The 22,282-nt window shown below is 43.2% G+C and overlaps 1 protein-coding gene across 2 annotated transcripts in view; it reads left to right on the plus strand.

Moving 5' to 3' along the window:
- Nucleotides 1-3,081: 3,081 nt before the first annotated feature.
- The window catches only part of LOC124011620, an 84,210-nt gene continuing 65,009 nt past the window's right edge, over nucleotides 3,082-22,282 (plus strand). For both annotated transcript variants that reach the window (XR_006834598.1, XM_046325074.1), the window contains exons 1-2: nucleotides 3,082-3,358; nucleotides 14,228-14,318. Coding sequence is in view for 1 of the 2 variants with exons in the window: in XM_046325074.1 (XP_046181030.1) it covers nucleotides 3,243-3,358; nucleotides 14,228-14,318 (207 nt within the window). In the remaining variant the exon portion in view is untranslated. The remainder of the gene's footprint in view (nucleotides 3,359-14,227; nucleotides 14,319-22,282) is intronic.

The following is a 22,282-nucleotide window of genomic DNA, read 5'->3' on the forward strand; positions in this document are numbered from 1 at the left end:
GCATCACACCATCCATACGGCTCCTCGGACCACATTTTCAGATAAAGCATAACCATTGATGAAAAACCCAAACCAGGAACTACAGATTCTCGCCGTTTTATTTGTCCACGGGCGATTAATAATCATATAACGTCCACTGCTAATTTAATAACATAACAAAATCACAGTTTACTCCCCCACTCTCTCTCTCACACACACACACACACACACACACACACACACACACACACACACACACACACACACACACACACACACACACACACACACACACACACACACACACACACACACACATCAATTGTAAGTCTGCATGGAAGGCAGAAGGGGGAGCTCTTCTCTAAAATATGTCTCTATTCAACAACACAGCATGGGGAGCAATAGTTAACAATTCCCTTCAAAACTAGGATGAGTTTACCCTCCCCAGCTTCTAATGTTAACCATAGCGGGAAGTGCGGTGTGTGCATGTCTTTTAAATCAATGTGTAGTAGGTACAACCTAATCTTACCCAACAGCAGTGGTTTGACAGTTTGCGCTATGTAGGGCCAGTGTCAGTGCTAAGGGGAGAATGTATTGCTGCAAATTGTATTGCTGCAGGCATTCCATTTGGATCAGTTGTGGTCCTACTCGACAGTTTATAAGGTCTAGAAAGGCACAGTAACCAGTCTCTGTATTTTTACTTCTGATGCTGATTTTCGCTGTCTGTTGCGGATCATCATTCTCCCAAGTCATCCTATAATAATGTGGCCACATACAGTGCCTTCAGAAAGTATTCATTGACTTTTTCCACATTTTGTGATGTTACAAAGTGGGATTAAAATGGATTACATTTTCATTTTTTTGTCAACGATCTACGCAAAATACTCTAACGCCAAAGTAGAAGAAAAATTCTAACATTGTGAAAAAAAAATATATATATATGGAAAATAAAACACTAATAAATCTCGATTAGATAGGTATTCAACCTCTAGAGACAATACATGTTAGAACCCTTTTGGTAGCGATTACAGCTGTGAGTTGTTCTGGGTAAATCTGGATTGTACAATACTTGCCCATTATTCTTTAAAGAATTCTCAATTCTTTTGGTTGTTGATCATTTTTTTAGACAGACGTTTTTAAGTCTTTCCATAGAGTTTCAAGCTGATTAAAGTAAAAACTGTAACTAGGCCACCCAGGAACATTCAAAGTTGTCTTGGTCAGCAGCTAAGGTGTATATTGGCCTTGTGTTTGAGGTAATTGTCCTGCTGAAAGGTGAATTTGTCTTCCTGTCTTCCAGTGTGGAACCAAGTTTTCCCATAGGATTTTGCCTGTGCTTAGCTCTACTCCGTTTCTTTTTATCCTAAAAAATGTCCCTAGTCCTTGCCGATAACAAGCATACCCATAACATGATGCATCCACCACCATGATAAAAATATGAAGAGTGGTACTCAGTGATGTTGTGGCGAAATCCTACAATGTGTTGTGTTTGATTTGCCCCAAACATAATGCTTTGTATTTAGAATAAAAAGTACATTTCTTTGCTATCTTTTTCGTCATTACTTTAATGTCTTATTGCAAACATTCAAATATTTTATTATGTACATGCTTCCTTCTTTTCGCGCAGTCTTTATGTTACTAATAAGTAAATACACCAAAGAAAAATATAAACAAAACATGCAACAATTTCAAAGAGTTACGGTTTATATAAGGAAATCAGTTAATTTATATAAATTCATTAGGCCTGGGAATACAGATATGCATCTGTTGGTCACAGAAACCTTTAGAAAGAGTAGGTGCCTGGATCAGAAAACCAGTGATTATCTGGTGTGACCACCATTTGACTCATTCAGAGCAACACATCTCCTTCACATAGAAGAAACATTTTCAGCCTCCTGGAATTGTGTACAGATTCTTGTGACATGGGGCTGTGCATTATTGTGCTGAAACATGAAGTGATAGCGGCGGATGAATGGCACAGCAATGGGTTTCAGGATCTCATCACGGCATCTGTCTGCCGTCTGTGCGGTACAGTTGAAACCAGGATTCATCCGTGAAGAGCACATTTCTCCAGCGTGCCAGCGGACATCGAAGGTGAGCATTTGCCAACTGAAGTTGGCTACGGCGCCAAACTGCAAGCAGGGCAAGACCCTGGTGAGGATGACGAGCACATAGATGAGCTTCCCTGAGATAGTTTCTGACAGATAGTGCAAAAATGATTTGGTTGTGCAAACCCACAGTTTCATCAGATGTCCGGGTGGTTGGTCTCAGACGATCCCGCATGCCAATTGCACGCTCCTTCAACACTTGAGACATCTATGACATTGTGTTGTGACAAAACTGCACATTTGAGAGTGGCCTTTTATTGTCTCCAGCACAAGATGCACCCGTGTATTGATCATGCTGTTTAATCGGCTTCTTGATACACCACACCTGTCAGTTGTATGGATTATTTTGGCAAAGGAGAAATGCTCAGTAACAGGAATGTAAACAAATGTGCAAAACATTTGAAAGAAATACGATTTTTGAGCGTATGGAACATTTCTGGGATCTTTTATTTCAGCTCATGAAACATGGGACCAACACTGTACATGTTATGTTTGTATTTTTGTTCAGTTTATTTGGTCGTTTCATATCCTTCAGAATGCAAAGGCATAATCTACAATACATCCATAGGACACACTTCAGCTACTTGATATGAGAATACTGTACAGTATGGTGCTCAAGTATGGTTTTAATTTTAATTAACTGTAGGACTAAATGTAGTATCTTATCATACATTTCCTCTGTGCTTTTATGCTGAAACTGACAATAAACATATCATAAATAATTTCAAATGTAATAAATCAAATATTACATTTGATAAAGTAAGAGACGAAATATGTTAAAATGCAAAATAGTCTACCACATATAGGCCATAGTCAGTCACTAATAATCACCATAAAGGATTTGAGTACCGTGGGAATATGGACATATGGCAATTAGGGAATACGCAAAGTGGGACATAGCTTGGACCATGCTACCTCTCCTGTATGACGAAAGATTACACATCATTTGAATATGCTAAGTACCCTAGCTCCTCCCCCATGTCCTATGCTACAGCGCTGTAGGGGTTGGACTGGAGCAGAGCGCAGAATTATGGCCATAAGGAGACGAGACATGAAGGAATTGACGAAACTATAGTTTCACACATTTTTATCGAGGTCACCTCAGGGACTCGAAGATATTCAACTCCTTGTCCAGATGTGACTTTTTCCAGGACCGTTATGTCAAACATGAAACGACAAAGTTCATGGCAGGAGGATATCGCCCGAAACTTTTCCAGACTTTTTCAAACAAGTAAATCGCAGGACCCTGAGAAAACAGAGGAAAGCGACATCAGGTATGAACCACGCGGTTAACATTGTAACAATAACAATACATCAGTGTCATGGTTTTAATTGTAGTTATTGCAAGATTGTATCAAAACCGCGCTTGAATATGATGTGAAGCACGAAGGCCAGAGATTTGACCCGAGCAGCAGAGACAGTGGTCGCAATCTGTTATATTTTCCATCTATATTGTAGGCTTAGTTAACCGTTCTCTCGATTAACTAACATTATCATTCTGTTTTCTATCAGCAGCGAAGTAGATACATATCTCTACAATGTAACCATATTCATTTGCTATTAATGTCAAAGTAAACAGCATTATGATCGTTAACGTAACGTGCCAGGCAGTGGCGAGTGCGAGAACTGGCACAAATCTAACCATCTGTCACAGTGGAGAAAACAATTGAGTGGTTTATAGTAACCCTCTTCACACAGCTACAATGGTAGCCATAGAACAAACATGATCGTTTTTGCCTGCTCTGATATAGTAGGGCCGTAATAAACTTGAATAATAAGCATTGTATTTTAAACGCGTAGGCTACTTTTGTGTTATGGAATGATAACGTTCTTTATATGGCAAAACGCTGTACGAAACAGTTCAGTTGTCAGAGGGTGTGTATATACTCTACCGTATTGCTGCACCTGAAGTGGAACGACATTAATGGGATATTTCAAACTTTTTTAACAATTCAAAAACTGAAAAATTGGGCGTGCAAAATTATTGAGCCCCTTTACTTGCAGTGCAGCAAACTTTAGTGAGGATCTCTGAATGATCCAATGTTGACATAAATGACTAATGATGATAAATACAACCCACCTGTGTGTAATCAAGTCTCCGTATAAATGCACCTGCACTGTGATAGTCTCAGAGGTCCGTTAAAAGCGCAGAGAGCATCATGAAGAACAAGGAACACACCAGGCAGGTCCGAGATACTGTTGTGAAAAAGTTTAAAACCGGATTTGGATACAAAAAGATTTCCCAAGCTTTAAACATCCCAAGGAGCACTGTGCAAGCAATAATATTGAAATGGAAGGAGTATCAGACCACTGCAAATCTACCAAGACCTGGCCGTCCCTCTAAACTGTCAGCTCATACAAGGAGAAGACTGATCAGAGATGCAGCCAAGAGGCCCATGATCATTCTGGATGAACTGGAGAGATCTACAGCTGAGGTGGGAGACTCTGTCCATAGGACAACAATCAGTCATATATTGCACAAATCTGGCCTTTATGGAAGAGTGGCAAGAAGAAAGCCATTTCTTAAAGATATCCATAAAAAGTGTTGTTTAAAGTTTGCCACAAGCCACCTGGGAGACACACCAAACATGTGGAAGAAGGTGCTCTGGTCAGATGAAACCAAAATTGAACTTTTTGGCCAGAATGCAAAACGTTATGTTTGGCGTAAAAGCAACACAGCTCATCACCCTGAACACACCATCCCCACTGTCAAACATGGTGGTGGCAGCATCATGGTTTGGGCCTGCTTTTCTTCAGCAGGGACAGGGAAGATGGTTAAAATTGATGGGAAGATGGATGGAGCCAAATACAGGACCATTCTGAAAGAACCTGATGGAGTCTGCAAAAGACCTGAGACTGGGACGGAGATTTGTCTTCCAACAAGACAATGATCCAAAACATAAAGCTAAATCTACAATGGAATGGTTCAAAAATAAACATATCCAGGTGTTAGAATGGCCAAGTCAAAGTCCAGACCTGAATCCAATCGAGAATCTGTGGAAAGAACTGAAAACTGCTGTTCACAAATGCTCTCCATCCAACCTCACTGAGCTCAAGCTGTTTTGCAAGGAGGAATGGGAAAAAAATTCAATTTCTCGATGTGCAAAACTGATAGAGACATACCCCAAGCGACTTACAGCTGTAATCGCAGCAAAAGGCGGCACTACGAAGTATTAACTTAAGGGGGCTGAATAATTTTGCACACCCAATTTTTCAGTTTTTGATTTGTTAAAAAAGTTTGAAATATCTAATAAATGTCGTTCCACTTCATGATTGTGTCCCACTTGTTGTTGATTCTTCACAGAAAATACAGTTTTAAATCTTTATGTTTGAAGCCTGAAATGTGGCAAAAGGTCGCTAAGTTCAAGGGGGCCGAGTACTTTCGCAAGGCACTGTACTTATAGAGCCTTCAGAAAGTATTCACACCGCTTCACTTTTTCCACATTTTGTTGTGTTACAAAGTGGGATTAAAATTGATTTCATTGTACAATTTTTTTACACAAAATACTCTAGTGTAAGATGATTATATTTTTATTCTGTACAGGCTTCCTTATTTTCACTCTGTCATTTAGGTTAGTTATGTGGAGTAACTACAATTTTGTTGATCTGTCCTCACAGCCATTAAACTCTTAACTGAGTTTTCTCCTCATGGTGAAATCCCTGAGCGGTTTCCATCCTCTCAGGAAACTGAATTAAGAAGGACGCCTGTATCTTTGTAGTGGCGGCGTTGTATTGATACACCACCCAAAGTGCTCAAAGTGATATTCAATGTCTGCTTTTAAATGTTTTACCCATCTACCAATAGGTGCCCTTCTTTGCGAGGCATTGGAAATCCTTCCTGGTCTTTGTAGTTGAATCAATGTTTAAAATTTACTGCTCGGCTCAGGGACCTTACAGATAAATTGTTTGTATGGGGTACAGAGATGTGGTAGTCATTCAAAAATCATGTTAAATACTTATTGCACACACATTGAGTCCATGCAACCTATTATGTGAGTTGTTAACCAATTTTTTAAATGTATGCTTGTCGTAACCAAAGAGTTGAATACTTACTGACTCAAGACATTTCAGCTTTTCATTTGTAAAAATGTAGAAAAACAATTCCACTTTTACATTATGTGGTATTGTGTGTATGCCAGTGACAAAAAAAATCTCAATTCAATTAATTTTAAATTCCATTTTAAATTCAGGCTGTAACACAAAATATGGAAAAATTAAAGGGGTGTGAAGGCACTGTATGTCTCTGTGCCGTCAATATTGCTGTGTTAACTAACACGGCAGAAGTGTGTTTGGTTGGGAGGCTCAACGAGTACACCATTTTCAACAACATAGTACTATTTGGTGTATGGCAATAAACCCACCTGTTAGACCTCATTCTTCTGCCGATGTGTAGTATAACATCCCTCATGTTCTCTGAGCTGAAGATGCACAGATGCAGATGAGCTATACAGTGCCTTCGGAAAGTACACTGCTCAAAAAAAGAAAGGGAACACTAAAATAACACATCCTAGATCTGAATGAATGAAATATTCTTATTAAATATATTTTTCTTTACATAGTTGAATGTGCTTACAACAGAATCACACACAAATTATCAATGGAAATCAAATTTATCAACCCATGGCGGTCTGGATTTGGCGTCACACTCAAAATGAAAGTGGAAAACCACACTACAGGCTGATCCATTTTTTATGTAATGTCCTTAAAACAAGTCAAAATGAGGCTCAGTAATGTGTGTGGCCTCCACGTGCCTGTATGACCTCCCTACAACGCCTGGGCATGCTCCTGATGAGGTGGCAGATGGTCTCCTGAGGGATCTCCTCCCAGACCTGGACTAAAGCATCCGCCAACTCCTGGACAGTCTGTGGTGCAAAGTGGCGTTGGTGGATGGAGCGAGACATGATGTCCCAGATGTGCTCAATTGGATTCAGGTCTGGGGAACGGGCGGGCCAGTCCATAGCATCAATGCCTTCCTCTTGCAGGAACTGCTGACACACTCCAGCCACATGAGGTCTAGCATTGTCTTGCATTAGGAGGAACCCAGGGGCAACCGCACCAGCATATGGTCTCACAAGGGGTCTGAGGATCTCATCTCGGTACCTAATGGCAGTCAGGCTACCTCTGGCGAGCACATGGAGGGCTGTGCGGCCCCCCAAAGAAATGCCACCCCACACCATGACTGACCCACCGCCAAACCAGTCATGATGGAGGATGTTGCAGGCAGCAGAACGTTCTCCACTGCGTCTCCAGACTCTGTCACGTCTTTCACATGTGCTCAGTGTGAACCTGCTTTCATCTGTGAAGAGCACAGGGTGCCATTGGTTGAATTTGCCAATCTTGGTGTTCTCTGGCAAATGCCAAAAGTCCTGCACGGTGTTGGGCTGTAAGCACAACCCCCACCTGTGGACGTCGGGCCCTCATACCACCCTCATGGAGTCTGTTTCTGACCGTTTGAGCAGACACATGCACATTTGTGGCCTGCTGGAGGTCATTTTGCAGGGCTCTGGCAGTGCTCCTCCTGCTCTTCCTTGCACAAAGGCGGAGGTAGCGGTCCTGCTGCTGGGTTGTTGCCCTCCTACGGCCTCCTCCACGTCTCCTGATGTACTGGCCTGTCTCCTGGTAGTGCCTCCATGCTCTGGACACTACGCTGACAGACACAGCAAACCTTCTTGCCACAGCTCTCATTGATGTGCCATCCTGGATGAGCTGCACTACCTGAGCCACTTGTGTGGGTTGTAGACTCATGCTACCACTAGAGTGAAAGCACCGCCAGCATTCAAAAGTGACCAAAACATCAGCCAGGAAGCATAGGAACTGAGAAGTGGTCTGTGGTCACCACCTGCAAAACCATTCCTTTATTGAGGGTGTCATGCTAATTGCCTATAATTTCAACCTGTTGTCTATTCCATTTGCGCAACAGCATGTGAAATGTATTGTCAATCAGTGTTGCTTCCTTAAGAGGACAGTTTGATTTCACAGAAGTGTGATTGACTTGGAGTTACATTGTGTTGTTTAAGTGTTCCCTTTATTTTTTTGAGCAGTGTATTACGACCCCTTGACTTTTTCCACATTTTCTTACATTACAGCCTTATTCTAAAATGAATTAAATAAAACCATTTCCTCGGCAATCTACACACAATAGCCCATAATGAGAAAGCGAAAACAGGTTTTTATAAATGTTTGCGCATTTATTAGAAACAAAAAAATCAGATACCTTATTTACATAAGTATTCAGACCCATTGCTATGAGACTCTAAATTGACCTCAGGTGCATCCTGTTTCCATTGATCATCCTTGAGATGTTTCTACATCTTGATTGGAGTCCACCTGTGGTAAATTAAATTGATTGTAGATGATTTGGAAAGGCACATGCCTGTCTATATAAGGTCCCACAGTTGACAGTCTATGTCAGAGAAAAAAACCAAGACATGAGGTCAAAGGAATTGTCCATAGAGCTCAGAGACTGGATTGTGTTGAGGCACAGATCTGGGAAAGGGTACCAAAACATTTCTGCAGCATTGAAAGTCCCCAATAGCACAGTGGCCGCCATCATTGTTAAATGGAAGAAGTTTGGAACAACAAAGACTCTTCCTAGAGCTGGCCGACCGGCCAAACTGAGCAATCGGGGGAGAAGTGCCTTGGTCAGGGAGGTGTCCAAGAACCCGATGGTCACTCTGACATAGCTCTAGAGTTCCTCTGTGGAGATGGGAGAATACCTCAGAAGGACAACCATCTCAGCAGCACTCCACCAATTAGGCCTTTATGGTGGAGTGGCCAGACGGAAGCCACACCTCAGTAAAAGGCACATGACAGCCCAACTGGAGTTTGCCTAATGGCACTTAACCTGTTGATCCTACCCCCTACTTTTTCGAACATTCTGTTAAAAATCGCGCAACATTACAGCGCCCTGCTACTCATGCCAGGAATATAGTATATGAATATGATTAGTATGTGTGGATAGAAAACACTCAGACGTTTCTAAAACTGGTTAAGTCACGGCTGTGACTATAACAGAACATGCGTTTCATCGAAAAGCGCAGGAAAATCTGATCACTGAAAATTGGAAAATATATCAATGCGCCACTTGCATATATTGTTGAATGGAAACCACATTACCTGGAGCCGAGATTGCAATTCCTACAGCTTCCACACGATGTCACCAGTCTTGTCAGTTGCCTAGGCTTTGTTTCTTGGTCAAACGAACAAGAGACAGCCCGTTTCTTCCGGTCTCCGACCGGATGTTTTGGAGTAGAAATTTCTGAACATGATTTGAAGACGTGAAGCTATTGAATATACATCGCCCCGTGATCAATTTGATAGATTATTAACGTTTACTAATACCTAAAGTTGCATTGCAAAAGTATTTTGAAGTGTTTTGTGAAAGTTTATCGTCAACTTTTTTAATTTAAAAAAAATGACATTGCGTTATAAAACGCTGTTTTTCCTTGCTCACACAGTCTTCATAGATCGATATCTAGGCTATATATGGACCGATTTAATCGAAAAAAAGACCCAATAGTGATGTTTATGGGACATCTAGGAGTGCCAACAAAGAAGATCGTCAAAGGTAATGAATGTTTTATATTTTATTTCTGCGTTTTGTGTAGCGCCGACTATGCTAATTATTTTGTTTACGTCCCCTGCGGGTCTTTTGGGGTGTTGCATGCTATCAGATAATAGCTTCTCATGCTTTCGCCGAAAAGCATTTTAAAAATCTGACTTGTTGGCTGGATTCACAACGAGTGTAGCTTTAATTCAGTACACTGCATGTGTGTTTTAACGAGTGCTATTAGCATTTAGCGTAGCGCATTTGCATTTCCAGATGTCTAGATGGGACGCCTGCGTGTCGGGTGGACGTAAGAGGTTAAAGACTCTTAGACCATGAGAAACAAGATTCTCTGATCTGATGAAACCAAGTTGAACTCTTTGGTCTGAATGCCAAGCGTCACCTTTGGAGGAAACCTGGCACCATCCTTACGGTGAAGCATGGTGATGGCAGCATTATGCTGTGGTGATGTTTTTTCAGCAGCAGGGACTGGAAGACTTGTCAGGATCGATGCAAAGATGAATGTAGGAAGGTACAGAGAGATCCTTGATGAAAACTTGCTCACCTTCCAACAGGATAACAACCCTAAGCACACAGCCAAGACAACACAGGAGTGGCTTCGGGACAAGTCTCTGAATGTACTTGAATGTCCCAGCCAGAGCCGGGACTTGAACCCGAATATCTCTGGAGAGACCTGAACATGGCTGTGCAGCAACGCTCCCCATCCTACCAGACAGAGCTTGAGAGGTTCTGCAGAGAAGAATGGGAGAAAGTCTCAAAATACAGGTGTGCCAAAATTGTAGCGTCATACCCAAGAAGACTGGACTGTTTGATGGTGCCGAAGAGGATGGCTGCCATTTTATTGGCTCTTAACCAATCGTGCTATTGTGTTTTTTCACATTGTTTGTAACTTATTTTGTACATAATGTTGCTGCTATCGTGTCTTATGACCGAAAAGAGCTTCTGGACAACAGAACAGTGATTACTCACCTCGAATTGGAAAAAAAAACATTTCTGCAATGAGTTGGACGGGAAGGATATAGTCCAAACACACGAACAGGCCCTCATCCCCGGAGAAAGAAACTGAAATCATTAACCGATTTCCTAGTGGCTAATCTGCCTTTGCCATCCTTACAGTTAGATAACGTTCAATCGCTGGAAAATAAATGGGATGAACCAAGAGCACGTATATATCCTACCAACGGGACTTTAAAACAGTGATACGTTATGTTTCACCGAGTCGTGGCTGAACGATGATATTAATAACATACGGCTGGCGGGTTATACACTCTATCGGCAGGATAGAACAGCAACCTCTGGTAAGACACGGGGTGGTGGCGTATGTATATTTGTAAACAACAGCTGGTGCACAATATCTAAGAAGTCAAGGTGTTGCTTGCCTGAGGTAGAGTGTCTCATGATAAGCTGTAGACCACACTATCTACCTAGAGAGTTTTTATCTGTATTTTTCGTAGCTGTCTACATACAACCACAGACCGATGCTGGCACTAAGACTGCACAATGAGCTGTATACTTCCATGAGAAAACAGGAAAACGCTCATCCAGAGGCAGCGCTTCTAGTGGCTGGGGACTTTAATGCAGTGAAGCTTAAATCAGTTTTACCTAATTTCTGTCAGTATGTTAAATGTGAAACCAGACAGAAAACATTCTAGACCACCTTTACTCCACACACAGAGACGCGTGCAAAGCTCTCCCTCGCCCCCCATTTGGCAAATCTGAGCATAACTCTATCCTCCTGATTCCTGCTTACAAGCTAAATTAAAGCAGGAAGCACCAGTGACTCGGTCTATAAAAAAGTGGTCAGATGAAGCAGATGCTAAACTACAGGACTGCTTTGCTATCACAGACTGGAACATGTTCAGGGATTCTTCCGGTGCCATTGAGGAATACACCACATCAGTCACTGGCTTTATCAATAAGTTCATTGATGTTCCCACAGTGACTGTACGTACCTACCTCAACCAGAAGCCATGGATTACAGGGAACATTCGCACTGAGCTAAAGCGTTGAGGTGCCACTTTCAAGGAGCGGGACTCTAGCCCGGAGGCTTATAAGAAATCTCGTTATGCCCTCCGACGAACCATCAAACAGGCAACGGGTCAATATAGGACAAAGGTCTAATCGTACTTCACTGGCTCCGACACTCTTTGGATGTGGCAGGGCTTGAAAACTATTACAGACTACAAAGGGAAGCACAGCGGAGAGCTGCCCAGTGATACGAGCCTACCAGATAAGCAAAATCACTTCTATGCTCGCTTCGAGGCAAGCAACACTGAAACATGCATGAGAGCATCAGCTGTTCCGGACGACTGTGTGATCACGCTCTCCACAGCCGATGTGAGTAAGACCTTTAAACAGGTCAACATTCACAAGGCCGCAGGGCCAGGCGGATTACCAGGACGTGCACTCCGAGCATGCGCTGACCAACTGGCAGGTGTCTTCACTGACATTTTCAACCTCTCCCTTCAACATGTTTCAAGCAGACCACCATAGTCCCTGTCCCCAAGAACACTAAGGTAACCTGCCTAAATGACTACCGACCTGTAGCACTTACATCTATAGCCATAAAGTGCTTTGAAAGGCTGGTCATGGCTCACAATCAACACCCAGGAACCCAGAAACCCTACACCCACTACAATTGGCATACCACCCCAAAAGATCCACAGATGATGCAGTATCTATTGCACTCCACACTGCCCTTTCACACCTGGACAAAAGGAACACCCATGTGAGAATGCTGTTCATGGACTACATCTCAGCGTTCAACACCATAGTGCCCTCAAAGCTCATCACTAAGCTTAGGACCCTGGGACTAAACACCTCCTTCTGCAACTGGATCCTGGACTTCCTGACGGGCTGCCCCCAGGTGGTAAGTGTCAGTAACAACACATCCGCCACGCTGATCATCAACACAGGGGTCCCTCGGGGGTGCGTACTCAGTCCTCTCCTGTACTTCTTGTTCACTCATGACTAAATGGCCAGGCACGACTCCAACACCATCATTAAGTTTGCAGATGACACAACAGAGGTAGGCCTGATCAACGACGAGACAGCCTATAGGGAGGAGGTCCGAGACCTGACCGTGTGGTGCAAGGACAACAACCTCCCCCTCAACATGATCAAGACAAAATTAGATGATTGTGGAGTACAGGAAAAGGAGGACCGAGCACTCTCCCATTCTCATCGGCAGAGGTGTTGTGGAGCAGGTTGAGAGCTTTATGTTCCTTGGCGTCCACATGACCAACAAACTAACATGGTACAAGCACACCAAGACAGTCGTGAAGAGGGCACGACAAAGCCTTTTCCCTCTCAGGAAACTAAAAAGATTTGGCATGGGTCCTCAGATCCTCAAAAGGTTTTACAGCTGCACCAAGAGCATCCTGACTGTTTGCTTCACTGCCTGGTATGGCAACTGCTTGGCCCCTGACCGCAAGGCACTACAGAGGGTAGTGTGTACAGCCCAGTACATCACCGGGGCCAAGCTTCCTGCCATCCAGGATCTCTACACCTGGTGGTGTCAGAGGAAGGCCCTAAAAATTGTCCAAGACTCCAGCCACCCTAGTCATAGACTATTCTCTCTGCTACCGCATGGCAAGCGGTACCAGAGCGCCAAGTCTAGGAGTCTGCTAAACAGCTTCTACTCCCAAGCCATAAGACTCCTGAACATCTAATCAAATGGCTTCCCAGACTATTGCCACTGCCCCCCCCTTCTACGCTGTTGCTACTCTCTGTTATTATCTATGCATAGTCACTTTAATAACTCCACCTACATGTACATATTACCTCGATTACCTCGCCACCGGTGACCCCGCACATTGACTCTGTACCGGTATCCCCTGTATATAGCCTCGCTATTGTTATTTTACTGATGCTCTGTAATTACTTGTTACCTTTATCTCTTACTTTATGTTAGGTATTTTCTTAAAACTGCATTGCTGAAAAAAATGAAAAAAACCCTGCATTTTGGTTAAGGGCTTGTAAGTAAGCATTTCACTGTAAGGTCTACCTACACCTGTTGTCCTTGTCATATGTGACTAATAAAATAACATTTTATTCTATTTGACTCAATGCTGTAATCGCTGCCAAAAGTGCTTCAACAAAGTACTGAGTAAAGGGTCTGAATACCTTTTGTTAATGTGATATATCATTTTTTCTAAAAAAAAAAACGTTTTTGTTTTGCCGTTATGGGGTACTGTGTGTAGATTGATGAGGGAAAAAAACTATTCAATACGTTTTAGAATAAGACTGTAACCGAACAAAATGTGGGCCTGAAGACTTTCCGAAGGCACAGTATTTCCATGAGGAAAGTGACCACCATGGGGCTAACAGTTGTCAAACAATGTCCTGTTGAAGATGGTGGTACTCAGTACTGTAATGTCTACATACCAGTAGTACTGTACACAACTCTAGTGCTCTGCTGCAATGTATGTTTGTTTTCATCCTTTCCTTTCCATCAATGACCGCTGTGCTGCAATGCCAAATGAGTGCCAGGGAGAACCCGACTTCCGCTGTATAAAACAAATGTTGTGCACCTATGGTTTATTCTTCTAAGAATGATTTTCTCTCCAATCACCAGTGGCCAGCAGAATGGAGTCAACAGCAGCCTCCGCAGGGAGACCAGTGAAGGGGAACCATCGCTGCACCAAGAAGACCTGGAGCTGTCCAAGGTATGGAATCAAGCAGTGCTGACTAGTCAATCCATACCTGGTGCCCATGACTGTGTACAAGTAAACAAGGCTCACACAGAGAGAACCTGTACCACTAACAGTACTGCTGTCAGATGCTGAGTAGGACAGTTGAAGGCGCAGGGCATGTGCTGAGGATTATGATGATTGCATAAGAAGTGGCCCAAGGGGTGTGTGTGTTGTGAAATCTAACCATCAACCAGGGTGGTTTGATTTTGCAGTCAGGGCTTAGGGCTCATATTTTCCACATAGCCTACTGCTGGGAAATTATTATGCTGGCCCTGGCAGTATATTATTTACACATAACCAGAAATAATTCTAGCATAGTTTTTAAAGCCAGCTTTGAAACAGGATTTGCTCCTGGATGTAATTAGACTCAAGTGGTCCTTTTTATAGTAGGGCTGAAATGAATGCCGGTCTGTAGCCATCTGTGTAATCTTTCTACCAGACATCCTCAAGCCAAATAAGGACTTACACGTTTCTGGGAAAATAAATACCCCTGTACTGTGCTCGTTAGGCATACGTTTCAGATAGATTATGAAAAAAATAATCTCTGTTTTCAGTTTCGATTGTTTGTTCTTCTAAATTAAATGCACTATTTATTATGTGGGTTGAATGCTGTAACAACACAGAATACAACAATTTAATAAAAGTCCCATGATGGTAGTGACTGTCCATTACTGCTCATCCCTTATTATTCATTCCAAGCCATCATCTCTATAGTGCTGCTGCCTATCCTATCTGACAAAATCACAATTTTAGTAGTTCTTCAAAGTTAATAAGGCATACTTTTTTGACTGCTGAATACAAACTATCAATCACTTAGATGATGTATTTTCAGTTGGAGATACAGTACCTCCAGTGCTTGGCTTGGGCAGGAGCTCGCTGGAGCTAAGTACCAGCACCTCAAACGCTCTTCTATTTGAGACCTCTATAGAATATTATCTCAAAAGTCACGTTTATTTATTTTTTGTTTTACCTTTACTTAACCAGGCAAGTCAGTTAAAAACAAAATCTTATTTTCAATGACGGGTATACTGCCTGTTCAGGGGCAGAACGACAGATTTGTACCTTGTCAGCTCAGGGGTTTGAACTTTGCAACCTTCCGGTTACTAGTTCAACGCTCTAACCACTAGGCTACCCTGCCGCCCCATATATCTGGAGCTCTTGCACCTAAATATAAACAGTCCCAGCATCCAAAATGAGTTTCATTCCAAGTCAAGCACTGGATATCTCTCAAATCAATTGTTCTCTATCCCTCTCGATCACACGTTTTTCCGTCTCTTCTCTCTGTGTTTATCGGGGATTTCTGTTGGAGAAGCAGTTTCTGCCTATCTTCATACGGTCTTTGTTTGAATGGTCTGCTGGAAGCCATTTCGATAACTGTACACCCACACTGTACACCCCTTAGAAAGGGTGCTGTGTTTGCCATCCAAACAGGACGCATTTTGCAGAGTTGTTGCTTGTGTATTGTTGTAATTGTCATTATTACAAATAAATGTTTTTTTTTAAATCAGCCGATTAATCGGTATAGGCTTTTTTTGGTCCTCCATTAATCGGTATCGGCGTTGAAAAATCATTGGTCGTCCTCCAGTTCTTAGCACATTTAATAAAGGGGTCTTTTCAGACCACACAGAGAGGCTAGCAGCTAATAAGGAACCATGTGAGAGACGAGGAGGGGTTGAAGAGAGGAAATGGGGACAAGAGGAGGCAGAAGAGATTAAGGGGTAGTGAGAATTCTCAAGGCTGTGAATATAGCTTGTTTTGTCATTTTTTTAAACATTTGAACATGTTGACCTTACAATAGGGTTGAGTGAATGTGTTGCTAGACAAGCACTGTTGGCCACACTTGATAACTTGAAAATTAGCACAAGCATCAACTCTACAAATTGTGTCCTATTTGGATGGAAAATACAGCACCCTTCCTACGGGGTGTACAGTGTGTCAAAAAAGATACACATCAATAACACTATTTGATATGTCAAATAACACAACATGATCTGTTTCAGTAGCTATAGTTATCTAGCTACCTATATAGCTAGGTGTCATCTAAAATAACCATAATTTATAAGACAGTTCTTAATTGATTAATGGTGGTCGGACCCATCTATGTGAAGCTAGCCACAATAAGGATTAGCAACACTTTGCGGTTAGCCTTAAAAATAAAAGTATGGAATAATTGTACTATTTGTGTTCATTTGCATCACTGTCAATGATATACTTTTATTTTGAAGTCAAACTGCAAATTCCACTATTGTACCTTATCCCGTGGCTAGCTTCACAACACATAATCCGTTCCGGTCGAGCCTCACTAGCCAGATGAAGCTAGCGGGCTGCTTATAATGTTAGCTTTGGGCAACAGGGTTAAGTAGCTGGCTAGCAATTTATTTTCATGAACTGCAGTTCAATTTCAATAGGTGAACAACAAGTGGCAACCTAGCTAATACTTACTCACAAAGATTCCTAAAACATTGCTAAGAATAATGTAAATGACTGCAGTTTCTACTGGTCATTGTTTTCAGGCTGGTTGTATTGGTGCTAGCTAGGTACCAAGCTAAAGCTAGCTACACCAGAAGTTGCGGTCGAACAAATGATGCTTTATTACCAACGCGGTATTGTAAACACAGCGTTCGTGGCCGGTGTTTGCTTGTTTACATATTTTTTTGTACAGCTCTGACAGTGCTACTGTATCCTTTTTGACGCGCAAAGACCCAAATGGCGTTACATAGTATGTATGTGTGGAAGCTAATAGCAGTGACGCTACTACTGTGTAACTCCGATAGGGCAACATCTGAAAAATAGCGCAATAGTGTGTACTGGTGTTCGACCAGTCGGTGAAAGCCAACATCACCCACGACAGAGAACGGTTGATTGTCAACGGCAATGAATTCCATTATCTTGGTTTTAATGGATTTCGCCTTTGAGTTGTCTCGCTGAAATGTTCTTACTCTCTCAAATGACTGCTCGATCCACACAGCAGACATTGTGGACTAGGTTAGGAATGCTGTGTTGCACGTGTAGTGCAACATTTTACTTGTCGTTATTATGTCCCGTACCTACTTATATAGGTATGTGTAGCGTGGTTCGTTCTGAGTTGTGTACTTTTAATTAGGACGCTGCCACAACTGGAGGTCTGCTAGTTGAATTATTTTTATTTGCCTTGCACACGAAGAGACAACACACATTATGTTAACCCTTGGCGCAGTCCTAGCTCTCAGGCACCTTGCTAGCTGAAGGTCAGGCAAAAGAGCGCCAAAAGGAAATAACAGGTGCTGCGTGCACACATTCAATGCACAACAGCACAACATACAACACAAGTAAAATGATACGGAACATAATTCGGACAAAATAAAAGACATACCTGCACACGAAGAGACAACACACATTATGTTAACCCTTGGCGCAGTCCTAGCTCTCAGGCACCTGCGCAAGCACATGGACACTCACTCAAACACTGTCCCAAGTGCTCACAAGTTACAATAGATACCATAGTTAGCGAGCTTTGTGAAACTTGTTAACATGAATCTTTATATTATCCACATTGTAACAAACTTATAGTAGCATAACAGTACATTGTGTAATATTATGACGGTTTTATATTAAACCATTTCGGAGCCAAGGACAACATACATTGCTAGCCGAAGGTCAGGCAAAAGAGAGCAATAAGGGGGTATGGAAATACATATAACCTGCGATGGGACAAACCAAAACATACAAAACTTTAACAATCACATGTATGTACAATATTGATATGAAAAAGTGCGTGTACACCAAAGAAAAACATTAGCTATGCAGCTGTAAATAAATAAATAAATACACTGAATTATTATTATTTTATTATCAAATTATTAACATCCCCTCTTGACCTGTCCTATTTGAATTGGTCCTTGTGTGCAGCTTGGTGCGTAATCTAGGGGAACAACATCACACTGCTACATATGCACAGTAGCTGTGACATCGGTTTTAAAGATCTGTGTTAAAATAGACATCGGGCCGATGTCAATGTTGTTATTTTTAGCTACCATCGACCGATTCCGATATGTTCACTGATATATCGTGCATCTCTAATTGTGACTAGAACCTAATCAATAATAAACACCTCCCTTTAAAGGGTACCTACTGTAAGGAGGTCATAAAACAGCCATACACATTCATAAGCAGTGGGTAAGCATTTTACAAATGTTTACGCTTCTGTCAAGACCAGCAAGTTGACATTTCCGTTGTCACTTACGGTAGCTGTACTGCAATGACCAGCTTGGGGTCGCTGACCTAAGCATTTATGAAATGCCTGTTTTTCTTAGATATGTGTTATGTATGGATCCTTCAAATAAAGTGTTACCATCCCCTCTTGTCAAACAGCAAAGCAACATTAGCATCTTCCCTCATTTTCAATTTGCTCTGTGCTCGGTCTTAGCTATAGCATGCTGAGTTTTCCTGGCTTGTCACCCTCTTCCTCTGTAAAGGTTGTTCTTGGAAATATTAAGTAGGTCAGCGGCAGCAACAGAAAATAGGAGGTTGCTTTTCTCCCTCAGTTTGTTGGCTTTGTCAGCTGGCCAAACAAGCAGAGAATGAGCTCATCAAAACACACTCCCCTAGCTCACAGCCGGCCGCCCTTTCAGCCTTCATCAACATCCTGCGGAGCGTCTCGCCACAGAAATAGTGGAAGGAATAGAGGGAGTTATAGTGGAAGGAATAGAGGGAGTTATAGTGGAAGGAATAGAGGGAGTTATAGAGGGGGAACAGAGGGGGAATAGAGGGGGAACAGAGGGGGAATAGAGGGGGTTATAGAGGGGGAATAGAGGGAGTTATAGTGGAAGGAATAGAGGGAGTTATAGTGGAAGGAATAGAGGGAGTTATAGAGGGGGAACAGAGGGGGAACAGAGGGGGAACAGAGGGGGTTATAGAGGGGGTTATAGAGGGGGTTATAGAGGGGGAATAGAGGGAGGAATAGAGGGGGAATAGAGGGAGTTATAGAGGGAGTTATAGAGGGAGTTATAGAGGGGGGAATAGAGGGAGTTATAGAGGGAGTTATAGAGGGAGTTATAGAGGGAGTTATAGAGGGAGTTATAGAGGGAGTTATAGAGGGAGTTATAGAGGGAGTTATAGAGGGAGTTATAGAGGGAGGAATAAAGGGAGTTATAGTGGAAGGAATAGAGGGAGTTATAGTGGAAGGAATAGAGGGAGTTATAGTGGAAGGAATAGAGGGAGTTATAGTGGAAGGAATAGAGGGAGTTATAGTGGAAGGAATAGAGGGAGTTATAGTGGAAGGAATAGAGGGAGTTATAGAGGGAGTTATAGAGGGAGGAATAAAGGGAGTTATAGTGGAAGGAATAGAGGGAGTTATAGTGGAAGGAATAGAGGGAGTTATAGTGGAAGGAATAGAGGGAGTTACAGAGGGGGAACAGAGGGGGAACAGAGGGGGAACAGAGGGGGTTATAGAGGGGGAATAGAGGGAGGAATAGAGGGGGGGGGGAATAGAGGGGGGAATAGAGGGAGTTATAGAGGGAGTTATAGAGGGAGTTATAGAGGGAGGAATAAAGGGAGTTATAGAGGGATTTATAGAGGGAGGAATAGAGTGAGTTATATAGGAGGGAATAGAGGGAGTTATCGATATATTAATTTATATTTATTGAAATTGTCTCAAAACACTACAAAAACAACAACAAAAGAAAAAATAAAATAACAAACAAATAAATCAAAAACAGAAACTGAGAAACAGAAGACAGACAGTACATGGGGGAGGGGGAGAGGGGGGCAAGACAGAGAATACATGGGGTTAAGACGTGTCGAACAGTAAAATATTATGGGAGTCCAGTAGGACAGGAGAGACAGTGAGTCCAGTAGGACAGTGAGTCCAGTAGGGCAGGAGAGACAGTGATTCCAGTAGGACAGGAGAGACAGTGATTCCAGTAGGACAGGAGAGACAGTGAGTTCAGTAGGACAGGAGAGACAGTGAGTCCAGTAGGACAGGAGAGACAGTGAGTCCAGTAGGACAGGAGAGACTGTGAGTCCAGTAGGACAGGAGAGACTGTGAGTCCAGTAAGACAGTGAATCCAGTAGGGCAGGAGAGACAGTGAGTCTAGTAGGACAGGAGAGACAGTGATTCCAGTAGGACAGAAGAGACGGTGAGTCCAGTAAGACAGGATGGACAGTGATTCCAGTAGGACAGGAGAGACAGTGAGTCCAGTAGGACAGGAGAGATGGTGAGTCCAGTAGGACAGGAGAGACTGTGAGTCGAGTAGGACAGTGAGTCCAATAGGGCAGGAGAGACAGTGAGTCCAGTAGGACAGGATGGACAGTGATTCCAGTAGGACAGGAGAGACAGTGAGTCCAGTAGGACAGGAGAGATGGTGAGTCCAGTAGGAAAGGAGAGACTGTGAGTCGAGTAGGACAGTGAGTCCAATAGGGCAGGAGAGACAGTGAGTCCAGTAGGACAGGAGAGACAGTGAGTCCAGTAAGACAGTGAGTCCAGTAAGGCAGGAGAGACAGTGAGTCCAGTAGGGCAGGAGAGACGGTGAGTCCAGTAGGGCAGGAGAGACAGTGAGTCCAGTAGGGCAGGAGAGACAGTGAGTCCAGTCGGGCAGAAGAGACAGTGAGTCCAGTAGGACAGGAGAAAAACAGTGAGTCCAGTAGGCCAGGAGAGACAGTGAGTCTAGTAGGACAGGAGAGACAGTGAGTCCAGTAGGACAGGAGGACAATGAGTCCAGTAGGACAGTGAGTCCAGTAGGACAGGAGAGACAGTGAGTCCAGTAGGACAGGAGAGACAGTGAGTCCAGTAGGACAAGAGAGACAGTGAGTCCAGTAGGACAGGAGGACAGTGAGTACAGGAGGACAGTGAGTCCAGTAGGACAGGAAAGACAATTAAAACACTAGACTCGCTGTCTCTCCTGTCCTACTGGACGCACTGTCTCTCCTGCCCTACTGGACTCACTGTCTTACTGGATTCACTGTCTCTCCTGTCCTACTGGACTCACTGTCTCTCCTTTCCTACTGTAGGACAGGAGAGACAGTGAGTCCAGTAAGACAGTGAGTCCAGTAGGGCAGGAGAGACAGTGCATCCAGTAGGACAGGAGAGACAGTGAGTCTAGTAGGACAGGAGAGACAGTGAGTCCAGTAGGACAGGAGAGACAGTGAGTCCAGTAGGACAGGAGGACAGTGAGTCTAGTAGGACAGGAGAGACAGTGAGTCTAGTAGGACAGGAGAGAAAGTGAGTCTAGTAGGACAGGAGAGAAAGTGAGTCCAGAAGGACAGGAGAGACAGTGAGTCCAGTAGGACAGGAGAAAAAGTGAGTCCAGAAGGACAGGAGAGACAGTGCATCCAGTAGGACAGGAGAGACAGTGAGTCTAGTAGGACAGGAGAGACAGTGAGTCCAGTAGGACAGTGAGTCCAGTAGGACAGGAGAGACAGTGAGTCCAGTAGGACAGGAGAGACAGTGAGTCCAGTAGGACAAGAGAGACAGTGAGTCCAGTAGGACAGGAGGACAGTGAGTCCAGTAGGACAGGAGCGACAATTAAAACACTAGACTCGCTGTCTCTCCTGTCCTACTGGACGCACTGTCTCTCCTGCCCTACTGGACTCACTGTCTTACTGGATTCACTGTCTCTCCTGTCCTACTGGACTCACTGTCTCTCCTGTCCTACTGTAGGACAGGAGAGACAGTGAGTCCAGTAAGACAGTGAGTCCAGTAGGGCAGGAGAGACAGTGCATCCAGTAGGACAGGAGAGACAGTGAGTCTAGTAGGACAGGAGAGACAGTGAGTCCAGTAGGACAGGAGAGAAAGTGAGTCCAGAAGGACAGGAGGACAGTGAGTCTAGTAGGACAGGAGAGACAGTGAGTCTAGTAGGACAGGAGAGACAGTGAGTCTAGTAGGACAGGAGAGAAAGTGAGTCCAGAAGGACAGGAGAGACAGTGAGTCCAGTAGGACAGGAGAGAAAGTGAGTCCAGTA

The sequence above is a fragment of the Oncorhynchus gorbuscha genome, linkage group LG02, assembly GCF_021184085.1.
Source record: "Oncorhynchus gorbuscha isolate QuinsamMale2020 ecotype Even-year linkage group LG02, OgorEven_v1.0, whole genome shotgun sequence".
NCBI lineage: Eukaryota > Metazoa > Chordata > Actinopteri > Salmoniformes > Salmonidae > Oncorhynchus > Oncorhynchus gorbuscha.